Here is a 22,155-nt window from a genome sequence, read left to right on the forward strand (position 1 = left end):
AGACAGACAGACAGACATGGGGAGACACACAGAGGGAAACAGAGAGAGGAAGAGAAGAAGGAGGAAGAAGAGGAGGAGGATAAGGAGAGGAAGAAAAGGAGAAGAAAAGAAGCAGAGAAGAAGGAAGAGAGAAGAAAAACAGAGAGAAGAAGAGAGAGTCAGACACTGAGACAGAGAAGCCCCTGAGAAACTCGAGACTGTCAGCTGTTTCTGCTTTTGCAGATAGGTTGAGGCTTTTTCTTTTAAAAGCCAGTGCTAAAGACCAGATTCTTTCTAAATGCACAATGAATCCTCCCTCCAGTGGTTCTGGGCTTCCCCAAAGGTGTGGGGGCTCCCGGGGCAGCTGCCACACAGAGTCATTGGGGTATGTTGTGCCAGATTGGGAGTCAGGAATACCTGCATCCAAGTCCTGCCTTGAAGACTTTCTAGCTGACTGACCCTGAGCAAATCATTTAAACCTCTGAACCTGAGAGCCCTCAGAAGTAAAAGCAGAGCAATAATTGTCCCCAGCTGCCACACAGGTCGGAGGAGAGGATGCTTATAAAACGCTTCCCAAACTCTGAAGTCCTTTGTAAAAGCAGTTCTTATTGCTCTCTCAAAGGGGTTTGAATTGTGCTACTTAATACCTATGTGTGCTCTTGAATAAGTCATTTCCCAGCTCTGAAGGTTGGAGGAATTGATTTCTAGGGTCGATTCCAGCTCTAAATCTGAGGATATGGAAAGCAGAAAGCAGCATGGGCCAGAGTCCAATGTCTTCTCAACACAAATGACCTCTCCTGCTTTGTAGCTGCCATACCCGTATAGTTGGTTTTCAAATCTGGTTCTTGGACACAAGTACATATGTTGTCTTCCCCTACTTGAAGGAACATTGGCTTCCCTGTGCACACACATGCACAAAGTCAGGGTTTAATAAATGTTATCCCATTCCACACTGTAGCTTTCTCATGGAACACAAGCCTGAATTCTAGGCAAAACCATAGAAGTTCAAAGTTGGAGGGAACTTTAGGGCCCATCTCATCCAATCCATCCCCGGCCAAGAATCCCCATTTGCACATCCTGCCCAAGATATGATTGCTCACCTTGGCTTGAAGACACAAGGGAGAGACCACTACCTCCCCAGGCCACCCCAAGGAGTCCTAATGGCTCCGAAAAATGGCTCCCTGTGCTCCTCCGGTGCCGGTCGGGTGAGTCCTTTCTAGGCTGGAGCAGCAATCTGTTGGAAGTCCATTGCAGCACTTTTTGGAAATGTGTCTGATGGATGCTCTTAAAGGCAAAGTGCTCTCGGATTTCCACCCATGATTCATCATTCTGTCTCCTGGGCCAGGCAGAACAAAGCTAACCCAGCCCTTCTAGTGGCTCTGAATTCGAACACAGGTCTTTTGATTCCATCTCTAGTACTCTGTCACAGGTCTAGTCCCTACCCATAAACAATTCACATTTCTTTCAGGATGGAAGGTTTGTCAAAGGTTGGGAATAGGCTGTGCAAATATGATTAGCCCCATTTCATAAATGTTGAAACTGAGAATTAACGGATTTACCTGTAGAAAGAAGGTAGCAAGCAAGTATTCACCAGGATGTAAACAAATATTCATAGTACCTCCTGTGAGCTAGGTATTATGCTAACTATGTTACCAACAATATTACATTTAATCCTTACAAGAAACTTGGAAAGCAGGTGTTATTATTACCTCCATTTTATAGTTGAGGAAATTGAAGCAAACAGGTTAAGTGACTTATCCAGGGTCAGTTAGCTAAAAAATGTCTGAGGCTGGATTTGAACTCATCTTCTTGACTCCAGATCCATTGTTCTCACCACTGTATCCTAGAGGTATGATCTTCTAGATGGCAAAAAAAGTGGAACAAAACTAGAAAAAATTCTAGATTTGGAGCCTGAGTTCAAATCTTAAGCCTGTATGACTTTGAACAATTCACTTTATATTTCTTAGAGTCAGTTTCCTTCTCTGTAAAATGAGAAGTTGTTCTCTAAGGTCCCCTCCATCTGTCAGTCTATGGTGCTGTCTCCCTACTATTGGGCACTGGGGCATCCCACCTCCCAGCCCCCCTTTCCTCTTCCTGAGCCATCTCATCCTGAGAGATCTGTCGCTTTCCACACTCTCCCTGCGCTCCTCCGGCGCCGGTCGGGTGAGTCCTTTCTAGGCTGGAGCAGCAATCTGTTGGAAGTCCATTGCAGCACTTTTTGGAAATGTGTCTGATGGATGCTCTTAAAGGCAAAGTGCTCTCGGATTTCCACCCATGATTCATCATTCTGTCTCCTGGGCCAGGCAGAACAAAGCTAACCCAGCCCTTCTAGTGGCTCTGAATTCGAACACAGGTCTTTTGATTCCATCTCTAGTACTCTGTCACAGGTCTAGTCCCTACCCATAAACAATTCACATTTCTTTCAGGATGGAAGGTTTGTCAAAGGTTGGGAATAGGCTGTGCAAATATGATTAGCCCCATTTCATAAATGTTGAAACTGAGAATTAACGGATTTACCTGTAGAAAGAAGGTAGCAAGCAAGTATTCACCAGGATGTAAACAAATATTCATAGTACCTCCTGTGAGCTAGGTATTATGCTAACTATGTTACCAACAATATTACATTTAATCCTTACAAGAAACTTGGAAAGCAGGTGTTATTATTACCTCCATTTTATAGTTGAGGAAATTGAAGCAAACAGGTTAAGTAACTTATCCAGGGTCAGTTGGCTAAAAAATGTCTGAGGCTGGATTTGAACTCATCTTCTTGACTCCAGATCCATTGTTCTCACCACTGTATCCTAGAGGTATGATCTTCTAGATGGCAAAAAAAAGTGGAACAAAACTAGAAAAAATTCTAGATTTGGAGCCTGAGTTCAAATCTTAAGCCTGTATGACTTTGAACAATTCACTTTATATTTCTTAGAGTCAGTTTCCTTCTCTGTAAAATGAGAAGTTGTTCTCTAAGGTCCCCTCCAACTGTCAGTCTATGGTGCTGTCTCCCTACTATTGGGCACTGGGGCATCCCACCTCCCAGCCCCCCTTTCCTCTTCCTGAGCCATCTCATCCTGAGAGATCTGTCGCTTTCCACACTCTCCCTGCGCTCCTCCGGCGCCGGTCGGGTGAGTCCTTTCTAGGCTGGAGCAGCAATCTGTTGGAAGTCCATTGCAGCACTTTTTGGAAATGTGTCTGATGGATGCTCTTAGAGGCAAAGGCAGCCAAGAACGGCTCGGAGGAGTTGGTGCAGTTCCCAGGCCTTCTCCTGCCTAGCAACACCAACACCTCCACTCTTTTCTGCACCCGAAACAGTATGTAAGCATATGGGATTTCTGAGAAAAAAAAGTCCTCTTCACTGCCCTAGCCGGCTCCTTCCCTCTCCCCACCCCCAAGGGACTTTAAATGTAAGAATGGAGGGAGACAAGAAGAAAAAAAGAATGAGACTTGCCCATGACTTGTCCATGGTCATTCAGTTCTATGGAAGGTAGGGATGAACTGGTGGGAGTCTCTACTTTCCAATGGGTGGCCCAGTGGATAGAGCCTAAGCCTAAAGTCAGGAGTTCCTGAGTTCAAATCTAGACTCAATATGATCCTAGCCAAGTGCTGCTGGGAACCGTGTCCATCCATGGGACTTAGAACTGGACTCAGAAGTCACTAAGTCCAACCTCCTCAACTTTACAGACAAGGAAACTGAGGCTTTTTAGAAAGTGAGTTGCTTGTGGTGATTTAGCCTGTTTGCCTCAGTTTCTTCATCTGTAAAATAAGCTGGAGAAGAAAATGGCAAACCTCTCCAGTATTTTTGCCAAGAAAAGGGGTCCCAGAGAATCAGACATGAATTACAACTTCCCCAAATTGGATCCAACTGTTTGGACAAAGCCATTTTCTTATTCTCAGAAGGACAAATGAAAGTCAGGCAGATGACCTAGAATCCCATAGAGCTGATATAGGAAGAGAGGTCAGAAGATCGACAGTTGGAGAAATTGTACTCTGTTCTCTCTGTGTAAAATGAAAGGATTGGATTAGATGATCTTTTAGATTTTTTTTTCTATCTGGGACTAAAGGTCCCTTCCAGCTCTGACATCCTTTATTCTAAGGTTTCTTTCCTAGTTCTGAAATTCCGTGTTCTAGGTTTCCTCCTGGCTCTGAGCTTTCGTGTTTAATTCTCTCTAGCTCTGACCTTGTATGTTCTAAGGTCCCTCCCAGCTCTGACCTTCTGTGTTCTGAAGTCCCTTCCATCACTGGGATTCCTTTTTCTAAGGTCCCTCCCAGCTCTGACCTTGTATATTCTAAGGACCTTCCCAGCTTTCATCTTGTGTGTTCTAAGGCTCTTCCCAGTTCTGGCATTTTCCTGTTCTAAGGTCCCTCCCAGATCTGACATTCCCTGTTCTAAGGTCCCTCCTAGAACTGATTTTTTTTGTGTTCTAAGATCCTTCCCAGGTCTGACCTTGTATGTTCTAAGGTCCTTCTGTGCTGCGATCCTCCTTTCGGCTCTAACACTCAATGCCCTTGATGCAAAGGGCCCCGCCGGCTCTTGCATTTTCTGTCCATGCTCTAAGGTATGTCCAGTCCTCAGTTCTCTGATTTTCCTTTGCCCTGAATCTGCTTGTCCTGGGCTCAATGCTAGTGCAGCTATTGCTTCCCTGCAGGAAGATGGGGGAGTAGCACCCTCTGTTGGCAAACCCTCATTATAGCTTCTGTTGCCAGAAAGGCTGGTCAAGGGGGAGAGAACTCTGGGAGACCCTTCTTGGGACTCCAACACTCTTATCCAGAGTTTCCTGGACCTGGCTTTGTGAGTCCCATGTGCCATTTGAACCCCAGGAGAGCAGCTTTCACAACTCTCTAAGAAGGCACTTTAGTAGATTATCTATTGCTGAGAGTTTTTACAAAGCCCACCACATCCAAAATTTCCTCTGAGCCTGTGAGGGTGAATCCTACAGGTATTTTCATGCCTGTTTTATAGATACGCCCATCCTTGACGTGATTCTCAACCCTCTTCTCCCTGTCTATGTTTTCCCATGTTTTAAAAAAAATTAATGAATTTATTCAATATTTTTATTTTCCCCCAGTTATATTTAAGACAATTTTTTTACATTTGTTTTTAAAACTTTGAATTCCAGATTCTCTCCCTTATCCCCACTCCCAGCCCCCATTAAGAAAGCACATGTGAAGTTAAGCAAAACATTTCTATAAAAGTCCTGTGTGAAGATAACTGTAAATATCTATACATATATTGTATTTAACATATACTTTAACATGTTTAACATGTATGGGACTACCTGCCATCTAGGGGAGGGGTGGGGGAAGGAGGGGAAAAGTTGAAAGAGAAGTTTTTGAAAGGATCAATGTTGAAAAATTACCCATGCATATGTTTTGTATATAAAAAGCTATAAAAAAGTCATGTGTGAAAGAAAACCTAGATCTTCCTCCCCCAAAAAACCCTTAAAAAATAAAGTAAAAGAGAGACAGAAAGACAGAGAGACAGGCAGATACAGAGAAACAGAGAGACAAAGAGAGACAGAAAGAGAGGGGGAAGAGAGAGAGAGAGAGAGAGAGAGAGAGAGAGAGAGAGAGAGACAGAGAGAGAGAGAGAGAGAGAGAGAGAGAGAGAGAGAGAGAGAGAGAGAGAGAGAGAGAGAGAGAGACAGAGAGAGACAGAGAGAGAGAGAGAGAGAGAGAGAGAGAGAGAGAGAGAGAGAGAGAGAGAGAGAGAGAGAGAGAGAGAGAGAAAGAGAGAGGGGGGGAGAGAGAATGCTTCAATCTGCATTCAGATATAATCAGGTCTTTCTCTGGGTATAGATAATATTTTTCAGCACAAGTCCTTCACAGTAGTCGTAGATCACTGTCCTGATGAGAATAGCAAAGTCACTTCACTCATAGCTGATCATCCCAGAACAATGCTGTTGCTTTGTATGCAGTACATATTTGACTTGAGGACCTTCCAGGATTTCCTGAGAGCATCCTGCTCATTATTTCCCTTAGAACAAGAATATTCCATCATAATCACATACCACAATTTATTCAGCCATTCAAAATGACTTTTACAGCATCTGTGTCCATGCTACTCTCTTGCTCATAAATCCCAAGGGTTTCTTATGAAGTTCAAGACAGACTTCCTAGAGGACTCTCCCTCTCCCTGTCCCTCCCCCTCTCCCTCTTCCTCTCTCTCTTCCTCTCCCTCTCCCTCTCCTTCTCCCTCTCCCTCTCCCTCCCCTTGTCCCTCTCTCTCTCTTCTATTTCACAAGTGGAATCCTTGTTAGCTTTCTAATTTGACTCTTCTCTCCTGTCCCAGAGCTCCGTGGTTCTGTCATACTGGGCTCCTTTGCCTGGCACTCTGTCTTTACCTCTGTTTCCTCTTCCTGCAATATTCTTCCTCCCAGACACCAGCCCTTGGGATTCCTGGCTTCCTTTGCTTCCTCCCTGAGGCTTCTGGTTTCTTCCTCAACTGCTAATGAGAATCTGCCCCTGTAAAGCTATCTTCTATCCACTTTGTTGTTAAATTGTTTGTTCTGTTAGCTGCATGTTATCTTGCTTAGCATGTAAGCTGCCTGAGAGCAGGGGTCGTCTTTGCTTTTTCTTTGTGTCCCTAGTGCTTCGTCCAGTGCCTGGCCCATGACATCTGCTGAATAGATACTTGGTGATTGGTTGAAGTCATGCAGGCTTTAGATTTTTTAGGCATAGATTTGGAGCTAGAGTAGAACCCCTTATTTTTCAAATGTGGAAAGCCCTTCCCAGAGAGAATATTACTTGCCCAGAGTCGCACAGGCCATACTGGCATTCAAACAGGAGATGCCAGTATTGTAGGTCAGCTGTCAAGATGGAGGGGAATGAAGCCTCATATAATGGACATCTGCCTTAAGATGTGAAGTCTTAACTTAAGACTCTCTGACTTAAGAGTCAGGAGGGCCCGGGTTCAAGTGTCTCATCTGATACATACTGGCTAAATCACCACAAGCAACTCACTTTCTAAAAAGCCTCAGTTTCCTTGTCTGTAAAGTTGAGGAGGTTGGACTTAGTGACTTCTGAGTCCAGTTCTAAGTCCCATGGACGGACACGGTTCCCAGCAGCTCTTGGTTACATGTTCTTCATTATTGTTCTAAGGCTCCTTGAGTTCCAAGAGACTACACTATAATATGAGATGTCAGTCAAGAAAGAGGAGGTAGAAATGGCAGATCATGAGGGCTTGGGGTCTTTTAAAGGCAAATCTCTTAGGACTCATGTTCTATCAAATCCCAGAAATAAAAGCTTTTTAAAACGATTCCACTCAACTCACTCTGGTTTTAGAGAGAAAACACATTTAGCATGTTAATTTGGTAGTTACTGATTTCCATAATGTCTTTTAATAGGATCACACAGAGAACCGCAGAATGTCAGAGCTAAAAGACATTTTAGACATTATCTGGTCCAATATTTTCCTTTTTCTTGTTTTGTGGATAAGGAAACTCAGACCCAATGTGCTGTCAAAAGATTGAGAGAGAGAGAGAGAGAGAGAGAGAGAGAGAGAGAGAGAGAGAGAGAGAGACAGAGAGACAGAGACAGAGAGACAGAGAGAGAGAGAGAGACAGAGAGACAGAGAGACAGAGAGAGACAGAGAGAGAGAGAGAGAGAGAGAGACAGAGAGAGAGAGAGAGAGACAGAGAGAGAGAGAGAGAGAGAGAGAGAGAGAGAGAGAGAGAGAGAGAGAGAGTGAGTGTAGGGGGGAGGGAGGGAGAGAGGGAGGAAGGGAGGGAGGGAAAGAGAGAAGCAGAGAGAAGCTGCACTCAGTGGGTCAAACAAATATATATCAAGCACTTATGTACCAGGTATTGTACAAAATGCAGGAGGTGAAGGTAGGAATACTAAAAAGGTGAACCAAATTTAAAAACAGCTCTTGCCTTGGAAAATTCACATTATAATGGGGAAACCACAGGTAGGGATAATAGGGAGCCACTAAATAATAGGGAGCCACTAAAGATTATAGTACAAGGCAGTAGCATGGTCAGATCTGTGGAAAATCACATGGACAATCATTTGACTTCTAGGGGCTAAAGTATCCTCAACTGTAAAATGAAAGATTCTATACCAGTTTTAGATAGATGAGCCTGTGAAGTGCACCTTCTCCTCCTTTCATTTTAATTCCCACAAGGAAATTAGGGTTCTGAAAAGGTAAATGATCTCTCAAAAGTCACACAAGGAGGAAGCAGCAGAGAAACCTAATGCTACTGTATTGAAGCAAACTCTGAAAGCTTTGGTTTTCTGGAAGGGAATTATTAAATGGGATAGGAGAAATAAGCACAGGGCACAGTCAGGTTAAAGACATGGCAATGGTAAACCACTTAGCAGTGTTGACACATAGTAGGTTCTTTAAAAATGTTTGTTTCCTTCCTTCCTTTGATAGGGTTTCAAAAGATGGGAAGGAATTTCATAAGTGAAGAAAGAGAGAAAAGGAGTCATTCCTGATAAGAGGAGAAATTGCTTGAATAAAGACTTGGAAGTGGAAGAATATAGTAAATAAATATAGTAATATAAATATATAGTAAATATATACAATATTTACATATTATGTATATAAATATATATAGTAAATTTTAAAATATAGTAAACAAGAAAAACCACTAGTTCTATGTTATCTAGCTTTCTTTTCTGAATTTAGCTAGGCTGGTTTGCAACTAGCTCTCCCTGGAGGAAATTCTCCAAAGCCTGGTCTGGTAGAGCACATGCTGTGGGATTAATGAGAAGTTACCTGAGCTACTGTGTCATTTCTTTCCTGGGATCCTCATTGAGCTATGAATGTGTAGTCAATCTATCCTTGGCTTCCAATACAAACACTGCCCTCAGCCGGGCATCTGTGGGATGCCCAGGATACCCAGGATGCTCAAGGAACTCAAAATTCTCTGAACCCTTTGAAATAATCTGCAAGGTTCTTTTCTGGGCAAAATTGGAAGGAGTCAGGAAATAATAATAATAAGAAAACCTGGTCAAAGTTAAAACTGAGACCTTCCTTTCCTTTGACCCCTACCTACATTGTTCCTCTAGGAATTTTACTGGAAAACTACACTTGCTCCAATTTCTAGAAATCCCCAATTCCAGATAGATTCCCTAGAGAGTGATTCAGAAACACTTTAAATGACGAAGGCTTTGCATACTGTTCCTCAAGAATATATACCACCATTAGGGGAGTTATGAGCTCAGATTTAGGAAAGTAGGACTACGTTAATGATTAGGATTCTGACTAGCCAGTACCATCAAATATAACTGCTGAGATAACTCAGCAGGTCACAGAAGACATCTGACTATTAACCAGACGAACAGAATATCCCCGGGAAAACAGTTACACAAGGAGCAGAGAGTAATGCCAATTGTTACTATTACAACGTGCACCTTACATGTAATTGTATATTTGTTGATACATGTATTAGCCATTGAATGTTTTAGTTGTATTGTTTTTCTCTTTGATACATTCATTTTTGTATTTGTATCATACATGTATAATTTGTTAATTATGCTTAATTTGTAGTTAGCTATGGGCACATAATCTAGCTATTTTGCACAGCCTACCATTTGTTATATGACTGTATCAGTTATTTCAGCAAGATTTGACTTACTGCTGAGTGGAGGGAGGGGAACCAAATCAGAAGAGACCTTGAGAGCTGCATTTCTTCCCACACTGGGTAGGGAGAAGGTTTTCTTGGTATCAGACCTTGAAGGCAGTTCTTCCTCCTTACAATGATTATTTAAATCTTCTAGAGAGGGAAGAGAGTTTTAATAACTATATCTGATTATGAATGGTACCACTAAGTATCCATGATGTAGGAATTTTTTGTGTGTGTCCAGTATGCTCTTGGAAACTTCAAGAGGGAAGCAAATATCAAAACTGGGAAGGAGGGAATATAAAGATGGAATTGGATCCCGTATAAAAAACATGAAAATAGCTCAAATTATTAAGTGCTGAGTTAGGCAGGATAGAGAGTTCAAATGAAGGTAGACTGGAACTGAGATATAGAAGGAAGTTATCAAAAAAAAGTCTATCTATCTTTTGTTCCATTACCCAAACATTTTGAGTAAATTGAATTTTGCCTCAATTGCAAAGAGGCTGAGATTTAACTAGAGACAAATAAATTTAGGCAGAAAACCTAATGTTTGCCTAAACATTAGGAATTTTCCAAAGTGAGTGCTCAAGACAATTATAATCGAGTTAATAATTTTCCCACTAACTTCCTAAAGCTAAAGAGGAGGGAACCATATAGATCTTAGGACATTATATTTCTCTGATGCTTAAAATGAGCTTATTATTATTATTATTATTATTTTTTTTTTTTTTTTAGCAAATACAGCACTATTAGTATTATTACTCTCTGTGTGATGAAGTCCCTTGAACTCTTTCCTGTCTTCACAATAAGTGCTTTGGAGTAGATCATCTCTAAGTTTCTTTCTAGCTCCAAATCCATGATCCAAAAAACTATATTCAGATATGAGTATGTGTCTGTGGGGGTGTTGATACTTATTTCACTTGACATTTAGTCTTCATACTCTCTCCTGGAGATACAGTAGCCTAGTGGATAGAGAGCTGTCCTTTAGAGTAGGAAAAGCTAGCTTCAAGTCTCAAATCTAAACTATTCAGGGATCTCGTAGTCAGACTTAACCTTTCAGCTCCAACAACCCTGGAGATCCTTTATTGCAGAAGGATTCTTTCATTGAAAGTTCCTTAAACAGATGATATCATAGGTATCCTCCTCTTCCTCCTTCTCAGCATTATATCCATATTCCACTTGCACATCTGGCTGTCATGCTGCTTGGCAGAGCTGATCCTGCTGGGGGGATGATACACAATGGCCTAAAGGTTGACATGGGAATGTGGGACTCGGAGAGCTGAGTGGGTGCAGTGGAAAGCACGGGGAGGGGAGGGGAGGATTTGAGTGGCAATTGGGCTCTTCCCCTGTCTGGGTCTCAGTTTCCCCAGCTGTAAATACGGGCGGCGGCCTGGGAGATTTGAATCAGCTGAGATGAACTGGGAGAGCCTTTGCACTTGTTTGTTCACGGCCACTCTCACGGTCGCCGTTCCTCGCTTACTCTCTCTGAGTCGAGATCCGAACCTAGCTTTGACGAGTCGAACTCCGGAGCTCCAGCTTTTTCTCTTTTTTTTTCCCTGCCTGGGGGCGGGGTAGCAGAGAGAGCCGGCGCAGGGGCGGGGTGGAGAGCTGTGCAGGGAGCTGTCCAGGGCCTGGCCGGCTGGGGCTCTCTCCCGGGATGTCTGGTCCAGGAGAGGGAGCTCCGCCCCAGGGCGCACGGGGAGCTTGGGAGGCGGATGGAGAAGGGATGCAGGATGGAGAGGCATGCAGGATGGAGGACTGGGGTCCCAGGGCTCCCCGGGGTCAGGTCCCAGAGCCGGGGTAGTGTGTATGGGCCGAGGTGGGGAGGACGCTAGGCTGGAGGGGCTGCGGAGGGCGGGACACGTGCGCAGCCTTTTTATCCCGGTTCAGCCCAGCTGCACCCACATGCGGGGAAGTATTTGACTGACACGGGCCAAAGTTATCCCGGAATAAAGGCTGCACGCATGTGCCGTCAACCCGGATGTGAACTGGCGAACAGCCCTGCTCCCCAGCCCCCTCTTCCATCCCCCAATCCCACCTACCCACCCACCAGCACCTTTCCTCCCGGGCTGGCCTTCGCCGGCTGTCCCGGACCACTGAGGACGCAGCCAGACCAAACTCCGAGCCGTGCGGATCCGCTCCGAGCCAAGCTACGGACTCCTGCTCCTAGGAGCTCAGAGAGCTGAGAGAGAGCGGGGAGACAGGGAGGCTCAGGGGACCAGAGCACTCCCCTTTCCCCAGCCTTCTCCTTGGGTCTGCTCTGAGCTGGGAAAGGGGCCAAACTCAGGCCTTTTAGTGAGGGTCACAGATCAGCTTCTTTTTAAACCCAATCCCAGAAATCAAGGTTTTTATAGAGTTTTTCATAGGGTGTCTGGGCTCAAGATCCTTATTCTTCAAATGGGGAAACTGAGGCCTCGGGAGCTGAAGCCACTTATTCTCTAGCCAAATAGTATCAGTCAGCAGTTCTGGATTGTAAAGAGATCATAGGACTTAAGTTTAAAGACTACAGGGTGATCTAGCCCAATCTAGCCTGCTTTTGCAGATGGGGAAACTGAGGCTCAGAAAGATAGTCTAAATAGGATCATGATTTAGAGCTCGAAGAGATTTTAGATCTGATTCTCTTCTCAGAAGAGGACAGACAGAAGTAAATGGATTGACCTACATACAGGTAACAGGAAGAACCGGGATTCGAACTGAGGTCCTGTGATTCAGCTTTTTAAAGTGGGTTACGATTGCTTCTTTGACTTTCTCTTCCCTAGCCTGACTCCAACTTTCTTTCTTTCCGTTTTCTCACTGAGTCCCACACAGGACCTTCAAACTTCTGAGCCTCTTCTTCCGTGGCCCAGCTTCCTGCATTCTCCTCCTAGGGGCGCTATATCTGCCTTTAAAGAAGTTTCCCTACCCTCATCTCCTCTCTTCCAGCACCCCATTCAGTCCATCCCTCCCTTTGCTTTTCCCAACCTCAGATCTCTTTCCCCATGCCCCTCACGGCTCCTGTGGCGGGGGAGGGCAGGAGGACTGGGACAGCTCGGGGTGGGCGCATGGATTTCCGGGGCAGAAAATACGAGCGGGGAAGCAATTGGTCTGATCCCGAGGTAATGGAGCTGCTCCAGCTGTGGGCTGACAAGTCCGTTCAACTGGAGCTGGAGAGCTGTCTTCGGAACCAGCACGTCTTTAACCGGATCGCCGAGGTGCTTCGGGACAAGGGGATCCATCGTACCGGGGATCAGTGCCGGGAAAAGATCAAGAAGATGAAACTGGAATACAGGAAGATCAAGGACAGCAACAAAGGCCCTCGGGGAGGCCGGCCGTGGAAGTTCTACGAGGTGATGGACAGGGTTCTTACCAGCAGGCCTTCCATCGCCTACAACCCCATGATGGGTAATGTGATCACTCAGCCTGAGTTACCTGGAGCCTTGGTTGAAAGTTACCATCATCACTTCACCCCTCCCAACCTCCCCTTCGATCATTCCCAGCACCCACGAGAGCTGATGGAGATCAAGTGTGAGCAGGTGGACTCAGATGAACAGGAGCTGACCCCTGAACCTCCTATCCCCATGACCTACCAGCCAACCTCCCCCAAGGACCAGCAAACAGAGCACTTCTTTCTGGAAAGGGGACAGAATGACTCCCCCCTGTCCAGGACAGAAATTCCTATTGAAACCAGTATGTCACCTTCAGGTAGGGAGTTGGCAGGGGAGGCGGGGTGCATGGAATTCTCTGAAAGGCAGGAGAGGTGACTGACTATCCGTTATCCTGAACCTACTTTCCAAGACTCTTGGAATATTAAGCTCCAGGAAATCTATCCCATATGCTGGTCTTCTGTCCATCCCGAGTGGGTTCATTGTAGAGGCGCAGGAGGGAGAGAGGGAAGAGGGTTCTTCAAACAGATCATAGGGTGTTTGGTGACTTCTAGAGCTAGAAAGACCCTAGAAATCATCTTAACTCAATAAAAGGTGTGATCTGTTCTAGGTCATGCACCTCATGTATGGAGGAACCAAGACTTAAATGAGGGAATTTAGTAATTGAGGAGGTCTGAATTCATTGTCAGGGAAGCCCTGGCGTTAAGAATGATTCACTGAGCCCAAGAAAACTGTCCTGTTGTCCTTCCCAAAGCATGCTGTCTTCCGTGACCCATTTTCCTATTCTGCCATTGCCTTCCTTCCTGATTCCTGCTACTTCCCTGATTCCAGATGTTAGCAAATCACCGCCTTGTGTCCATTGCCTTCCTTCCTGATTCCTGCTACTTCCCTGATTCCAGATGTTAGCAAATCACCGCCTTGTGTCCATAGAGAGCACCATACTTGGGATGTGAATGCACATATGACGTCCCAGATGATGTTCACAATGACCCTGTGAGGCAAAGATCATGGCCTGCATTTAACAGATAAGGAAATGGAGGCAAATGAAAGGTTAAGCAATTTGTACGACCGAGTCACATTGTTAAGTGTTGGGAGAACTGGGTCTGGGTTCTAGGTCATCATTTCACTGTGCTCTCTTGCCTCCTGTACAAATCTTTGTTTCTTCCTTATATTGCAGCAGCCCCCATCCTGATCCCACCACCAAAAGTGAAAAAGGGTTTGGAGATGAGGGCACTGGGGTCTAACCCCAAGTCCCCTTGAGGTCTAACTGAATCAGCCACGGAGAGAAAGAATATGATCGACAATCTGCTGGGTCAACTTCATGCACATCTATCTGTATCTTCATCAGCTAGATAGGTTCCCTGTGGATAAGAGATAGAGCCTGGCAAGAATCCTAGTTATAGAGATGAAAGGAACCAAAGAGATCATATAGACCAACTTTCTCATTTTACAAAGAGGGAAACTGAGGCCAGATGTGATTTGCTTAAGGTCATAGTGGATAAAGAAGAGAAAAGATGGACTAGTCTTAGACTGAACTTTAAAAAAGTATCCAACTCAATGTAGAAGCAGGTAGTGGGGCACAGCAGATGAAGTGCTGAACCGGGAGTCTAAAAGATCCGAGTTCAAATCCTGACTCAGAAACTGTCACTTAACCTTGTGTTTCTCTCATTTTACAAAATGAGGGAGTTGGATATGTTCCTTTGACCCATTGTCTTGCAGATAGTAGGAAACTTAATAACAAGTTTATTGATTTTTAAGTGCCTACTGAGTGGTAGGTGCAGGAAATAAGCCATAAAGACAAAAGCGAAAGTGTTCCTTGCCCTCAGGAAGCTTATTGTTTACTGGAAGGAATATAAAGACACTTCCTAGCTTGTGACCTTGGGTAAGTTACTTAACTCTGTTTGCCTCAGTTTCCACATCTATAAAATGAGCTAGAGAAAGAATATAGCAAATCACTCCAGTATCTTTGCCAAGGAAACTCATTGGACAGTGTTTAAAATTTTGTTAAGCACTTTTTGTATATTACCTCATTTTATCTTCATATCAGCCCTAATAGGTAAATGCTATTATTACCCCCATTTTATGCTGTTGTTATTGCTGTTGTGTTTAGTTGTTTTTGGTCAGTCTGACTCTCTGTGACCCATTTGGAATTCTCTTGACAAATATATGGGAGTGGTCTGCCATTTCTTTCTGCAGCTCATTTGACAAATGAGGAAACTGAGGTAAACAGGGTTAAATGACTTGCCCAGTATCACACAGGTAGTAAGTGTCTGAGGCTGGATTTGAACTCGGGGCTTCTCGATTACTAACCCCCTCCCCCATTTTACAGATTTGAACACTGAGTCTCAGAGACATAAAGTGAGTAATGAAATTCATAGATGTAGCATTAGGGGGAACCTCAGATATCATCTCGTCCAAGTATTGCTGTGCCAAATAACCTTTTTTTGGGTTTGCCCAGCCCCGGGGGAGCCACTCATTCCTGAGATGAGTTATCTCATCTCCAGGACCCCCCACTAAGCTGAAGGCTTTGAGATAATAGGTGTGGGCAGAGCTCATGCCCTGGTGCCAGAGTAACAATTCCCTCTCATTCTTGCAGGTTTTAGTGACCCTAACCTAGCCTCCTCCTCCTCTCAGCTCCCAAGTGAAGGGCCCCAGCCTGATTTTCCCACTGTGCACCGGCTCAGGAGGAAGTGGAAGGGCTTGAGGATGCGAGACCCTGTGGATGAACTGCTGCTAAAGGTGCTGACATCCCAACAGGCCATGGAGGAGAGATTCTTGCATCTGGAGGAGCAGCGGGTACAGCTGGAACAGCGACGCCTGGAGTTGGAACGGGATCACGAGTTCCGAATGTTCAGCATCTTTGCCCAGATGCTCAGCATCCTCAAGCAGGGAAGTGGAGCCTCCCCCGGCCCGGCAGCCCCGATGTCTTGGCAGGGCTTTGGCTTGGCCCCTGAAGACCCCAAGAGAGCCAGAACGCCTCAGGGGCCAGAACAGACGTTCCCTGTCTTCTATGGGCTGAGTAACCCTGGGACAAGCCACCTTCAGGGAAGCCCTTACCTCTCCAACCGAGGGAATGACATCAAATTCAAAAGTGGTATCAAGGAGGAGGTTAATGCAGCCTACTATGAGGACAAATATGATGAAGACAAGAACCCCAATGTGAGTATGGCTGAGGGTGAAGCTGGTTTGGAGGCATCTGACAGAGAACAGTGGGAAGAGCCTTGTTCCAGAGTCATGGAACCTGGGTCCTCTGCTGCCCATGATGCTTACTAACTCTCCTGTAATACTTCTGGGGCTTAGTTTCCTTCTCTATAGGATGATGGGTAAGCTAGATGATCTCTGAGATCCTTTGCAACTTTAGATCTGAGATCCCATGGGTCCAGTCAGTGTCTTGTCTTACCAAGGAGGAACCTTTGAACTCTGCTCCCAGGCCATGGGATGGAAGCCCATATGGGTATCACAAATGGGTTTCTAGTTCAGAATGTCTCAGCTCAGTTCCTGGAAAACTCAATTGGATTCTGAGTAGAAGAGAATCTAATGTCAATCAGGCACCGTGTAGGAGACCCGAGGGTTTGTACTTTGCTTTGGCCTTCCACTTTGGGAACCATTTGTTTTTCTTACTGGCCATCACCATCTCATTCCAAAAGAAGACAGCCCCCCCCCCACAAAACAGAAGACCAAAGCTCCTCTTCAGAGCCAGCTGTGACTCAATTTTCTCCCTCCTTTTTCTAGGGCATCATTAATTTTGGGATCAGTGAGAACAAGCTCTGCTTTGATCTGTTGTCCAAAAGGGTAAGCATGGCCCCAGGGTACCTTTCTTTCTGTCCAGGTCAGCTTCAAAAGGAAGACAGAAACAGATAAGGTAGTCTTTCACTAAACAGAAGTTAGAGACAGGAGGCCTTTTGATCATTGCCACTAGGCAATTAAGAAGAAAAGCAGTAAGATAATAGAAGGGATAGGAGCTAACTTGAATCCTCCTGAGTTCAAGTTCCAACTTGAACACATACTGACCTTGTTATCTTGGGAAATCCCTTTAAACTCTCAGTGCCCAGATCTCTCAAAAACTTTTAAATTGTGGAAAAATTGATGATCTTCATTGATAGAGGGAGTTTCCCCAATTATGGTTTCTTACACCAATGAAATCACAGATATGGACCCCATCACCCTCCTCCCAAATAAAAGCAAGGCAGGACAAAAGGATGTGGTCTGGAAGGCAACAGCTATTGCCAATAACTTTGATGTGGGTACCAATTTCTTTCCAGACCCCATCCCCAAGACTTGTGACCGATCTATAAAGTCCGAGCTAACCCAGGCTTTTGGGCTGGTTTTCCTAAATGAACTTCTGCATTTTAGAATTGACAGAAGGGAGTGCAAGAAAGCCAGGTGTGACTGCTTTGTGGCAGAGCATTATGGTTCTGGGGAGTCTAGTTCATTTGGTAGTCTTCATGTGGCTGTATTTGTGTTACTCTATGCTGTGAGTGTTCCTCAAAGAATCATGGGAAGCAGCATAGACTGCTGGAAATCCTAAGAGAAACCAGAGCATTGAGTAGTAATGATTGTGTTACAAGATTTGACCCCTCCTTCCCTGTGTTCTTGGGCAGGCTTGGATCAGTGCTTGCAACACTCTGGAAGTAAGAATAAATAGGATCCTCTTAGGCTGAATGTCTGGAAAGTATCATCAGCCAGTTTTGGGGTTGTTATCTCTTGGTGAGAGGCAAGGGCATTTGTAAAAGGTGGGCAGCATGGCCGATGGATGCAGAGGAGCCTGTGGTATTCATTTGTAATGTCAGCCTTTGTGTGCAGCCCGTGTTCTGGGGCTGACGCCTGGGTGGACTGTTTCCTGGAGGACATCCTTAGGGACATCTTCCTTTTTGCCAACAGCTGAGTCAGAGTGATATGCATCACATCGAACCTTCCTTACTACAGTATCAAGATTGGAGGGGACACATGTTGTAAGTAGTCCGGGGTTCTCTCCCGCTAGCGTTCAAAGGCTGGCCAAGGTGAGCAGAGGGGCCACTGGGGAAAGGGTAAAGAGTGAAATATACTAGACTGAACCTTGATTTAGAATAAAAAATCCTGAGTTCAAGTATTGGGCTTCCTGTTTCCCACTAGGGAACCTGAACTTTAAAAAAATAGTAGGTTGGAGCCAAAGAGAGACGATATTTAAACTTGTTAGATTCTCCTTTGATTTTGATGCGTTAGACAGGCAGCCATGGTGGGGCTGTTAAAGAGCTGGCTTGAGAATTAGAAAGAACTGGATCAGATTCACTGGTCGTGTGATCCTGGGCAAGTCATTGATTAATATTCAATGTAACACATCAGTATCAACTGAGTCTGAATTAGCAGAGGTTTTTTTTTTTTTTTCTCCTTCTGTATTCCCTATATTAATAAACATAGGTCTGGTTAAAAATAACCCTCAAAAAACCCCAAGAAAACACTCCAAATTTTAAATTTGAGGATTTGAACACCTTTAATTATAGAAAATAAGTATTTAATTTGAAAGATCTTCATGTGGAAAAGGGTTTTCTTGGTCCAAGGGAATAGAACTAAGAAATATATATTTCAATAGGACACAAAGAAAAACTTTTCACCAAATAGAGCCAGGACTGTGTGGATAAATATTTAAGAACCAGGTTCTCCAGGAGGAATAACAACATCAAAAACAATTTATGCACACACACACTTTTCAGTTTAATATGTGCATTATTAACTTTTTTCTCCATCACTTTCTTTTTTCTTTTTCTTTTAATAACTTTTTTCAAATTTTAATTTAAATACAAAATAAGAAAAGAAAAAGGAAAATATACCCATGTATACAGCAGAACAGAAGAGAGGATTCAATATAAAGCAATACATTTCCATTTCAAGAAAACCTATATAATAAATACTATATATTGCTTTTAAAGCTGCCCAGCTTTTTTTTTTTTGTTTCCTTGTTGATTTCATTTTGTTCTCTGTTTTTTACTTTATTTCCCCCTTCATATTAAGAAGACTTCAATTAAGTGAGGATATATATTCATATACATAGATTTCTACAACATATACATATGTACACACATATACTCATATACGTATCTATAAAACCATACTATGCTTGTCTTCTCTTTCTCTGAAGGTGGATAGTATCTTCTTTCATAGGTCCAAGTCTTTCCATGCTTTTCTAAATCAATCAGCTCATTTCCTACACCACAGCAATATTCCAACCCAATTTATATCCTATACTAGAGATTGTCTTTGAAAGTTTTTCCCCCAATATTCTGTATTTCTTCTATTCTTGGATACATGGGTTTTATTTTTTCTAGAAAAATTTAACTTAAAATAATTATATTGTCCTTTTTACACATCAACAGTGCTCTTCCTTATAATATAGTTTAAGGTCTGATACTATTGAAACTACTTCCTTTACATCTTTTTTCCTTGTTTCTTTGACGTTCTTTACCTTTTGCTCTTCCAAATTAACTTTGTTATTTTTTCTAACTTCATAAAATACATTTTTAAATAATTTAACTGGAATGACAATAAATAAATTAGTTGGGTAAAATTGTCATTTAAAAATTATATGGATTTTATCTACCTATGAACAATAGATATTATTTCTTTTATTTAGATCTGAGTTTATTTATATAAAAAGTGTTTTGCGTTTATGTTCATATAGTTCCTCTGTCTGTTTTGGCAGTTATATTCAAAGGTATTATATCTTATCACTTTTTAAAATCTGGATAGTTGACAGAATAATAGACCAAGCCCTGGTTTGCAGGGATTCTTAATTTCTGAGGTGCAAATGCTTACAGTGTCATTTTAGCAATGGTCTTAGAATAGAGCTGTCCCCAAAATGGAAAGTAGTGGATTCCCCATCCCAAGGGGTCTTTAAGGGAAGGCTGAATGATTAATTGCTGAAGAGAGAATTTCTATCCATGTATAAATAGGACTCAATGACTTCTGAGCCACTGTGATTCTATGCCTATGTCTCTTTTATCTTGGGCCTGGTTCAGCGGAAATTGGATTGGTTTGTAGTCCCATTCTAGCTTAAAGGCACATGGTCTGGACTCCTTGATTCTCTCCTTGCCTGTTTGGGAAGGAACCTCCAGACAAAAACTGAGACATTCCTCTGGCCCTGGGTTATGCCTTGTGGTATGTAAAAGATCTTATGTTCAATCCAGAATGAAGACAATTTGGGGCAAGAAACCCTATGCTTTGGGAGAAGCTGTGTGTTCTCTGGTCAGTAACTCTGCCTGTTTATCTTTGTTACAGCCTCCGTGAAGAAATGGCTAGGTTCTTGACCTATTACTGCAAGTCTCCCAATCCACTCAAACCAGAAAATGTGAGTCATCAGCCCCATGCCCTCTGGTCCCTACTAGTCCCAGAAGAAAGTTTTTCTCAATTGAAAGAAAGAAAGAAAAAGAAAGAGAGAAAGGAAAAGAAAGAAGGAAAATAAGAAAGAAAAAGAGCAAAAGAAAGAAAAAATAGAGAAAGAGAAAAAAGGAAAGGAGAGAGAAGAGAAAGAAAGAAAGAAAGGAAGGAAGAAAGGAAGAAAGAAAGGAAGGAAGGAAGGAAGGAAGGAAGGAAGGAAGGAAGGAAGGAAAGGAGAAAAGAAAATAGGGAGGAAGAAGAAGTAAAAGAAGGAAGATGAAAGAGAGAAAAAGAGAAAGAAAAGAAGGAAGGGAGAGAGGGAAAGAGAAAAATATAAGAGAAAGGCAGGCAAAAAGGAGAAAGAAAGAGGAAAAAGGAAAGAAGAAAGAAAACAAAAAAGAAAGAAAAAAGAAAAGGAAGGAAGGAAGAAAAAAGAAAGAAAGGAAGAAAAGAAATGAGAGAAGGAAAGGAAAAAGGAACAAAAAAGAAAAAAGAAAGGGGTAAAAGCAAAAGAAAGTCAAGAGAAGAGAGAGGAAAAAAGAAAAAAAAAGAAAAGGAAGGAAGGAAGGATGAAAGGAAAAAAGAAAGAAAGAAAAGAAAAGTTGGAGGTCTTTTTTTCCCCATTCAATCAATCATAAAGCATTTATTAAGGACACTATATACGTAGATACTGTTTTAGGAACTGGGAAAGGTCCCTGTCCTCAAACAACTGACAGTCTAATAGAAGAGCTATTGTTTGAGGACAAATTTAAGAGCAAGCATACAAGGATAGAGAATCTGTGAGCTTTTCTCTCTGAAAACTTGTCTTACCTCCTTCCTAGTCCCCACCACTCTCATGTTACCCAGATGGCTTTCGTCAGTCACTTAGCCACTTTAGGAATTCCTGTTCTTTAAAATGAGAGGGTTTGGGGCAGCTAGGTGGTACAGTGAATAGAGTACCAGCCCCAAGCTAGAAGACCTGAATTCAAATCAGGCCTCAGACAGCTAATATTTAACCCCATTTTACCTCACTTAATAAATTAAGAGCGTTCACTTGGATGGTCTCTAAGGTCCCTTACAGCTCTAAATAGTTGATTTTATATCCCACAATTCTGTTTTACTTTGCTGTTCCTTCCCAGGAGTTCTCCCACCCATCTCTGGACTACTTGGGGTTGCCAAAAATGAACAAAGCCATCTTGCCCAAATTGGAGCCTTCTGGGCCTCTTCTTATGCATCCCCTTTCTCCCTTTTGGGAATGACAGACAGGACTGCTAGCTCACTTTAGATAGGTGGCAGGTTATTGGTCCTGTGGATGCTAGATACATCTGTGCACCTGATGTGTTGCCCTCAGGTGATCCTGTTCAATGGCTGCGGCTCTGTCTTCTCTGCACTGGCCACAGTTCTGTGTGACTCTGGGGGTAAGTAGAAACAAGAAAATAAGAATATATACTCTTGGGAAACCCAGGAGCCAGAGCAGGTAAACATGGTAGAGAACATTTGGATGACAATCAATCAAGGCAGGATCAGAAGCAACATTGTTATTGGAGTATACTACAGACCACCTGGACAGAAAGAGGAATTAGATTATGAGTTTGGGAAAGAGACATAATATGGTAGTAATGAGGAACTTCAGTTATCTGGACAGCTTCTGGAGCTCTTGTTGTCCAAAGCTGATCTGATAATACTTTGTTGGCCAGCCTTAATGATCATTTCATCTTTTAAAATGTGAAAATCACTGCATTAAGGACCACAAAGAGAACTCTCTTCTGGATCTGATTTTCACCAATGAGAACTTATTGCTGGAACAAATGACCATTTCAGTTTAAGATTTGTGATTAAAACAGGGAAATTCTCTAAAATCAAGGAGTTTTAACTTGGAGACCCATAAACTTGTTTGAAAAATATTTTGGTAACTGTATTTC

General features: G+C 43.2%; 1 protein-coding gene across 4 annotated transcripts in view; it reads left to right on the plus strand.

Moving 5' to 3' along the window:
* Positions 1–22,155, plus strand: part of LOC141546856 (1-aminocyclopropane-1-carboxylate synthase-like protein 1) — an 82,859-nt gene that overhangs the window by 49,309 nt on the left and 11,395 nt on the right. For 3 of the 4 annotated variants that reach the window (XM_074274992.1, XM_074274993.1, XM_074274994.1), the window contains 5 exons: positions 15,501–16,063; positions 16,637–16,696; positions 17,786–17,856; positions 20,156–20,225; positions 21,585–21,651. In XM_074274992.1, coding sequence (XP_074131093.1) covers positions 15,611–16,063; positions 16,637–16,696; positions 17,786–17,856; positions 20,156–20,225; positions 21,585–21,651 — 721 coding nt within the window. In that variant the 5' untranslated portion in view covers positions 15,501–15,610. Of the gene's footprint in view, positions 1–11,435; positions 13,224–15,500; positions 16,064–16,636; positions 16,697–17,785; positions 17,857–20,155; positions 20,226–21,584; positions 21,652–22,155 lie in introns of those variants that run through there. The other variant, XM_074274991.1, reaches the window with a different exon arrangement.

This window comes from Sminthopsis crassicaudata, chromosome 6, assembly GCF_048593235.1.
Source record: "Sminthopsis crassicaudata isolate SCR6 chromosome 6, ASM4859323v1, whole genome shotgun sequence".
Classification (NCBI taxonomy): domain Eukaryota; kingdom Metazoa; phylum Chordata; class Mammalia; order Dasyuromorphia; family Dasyuridae; genus Sminthopsis; species Sminthopsis crassicaudata.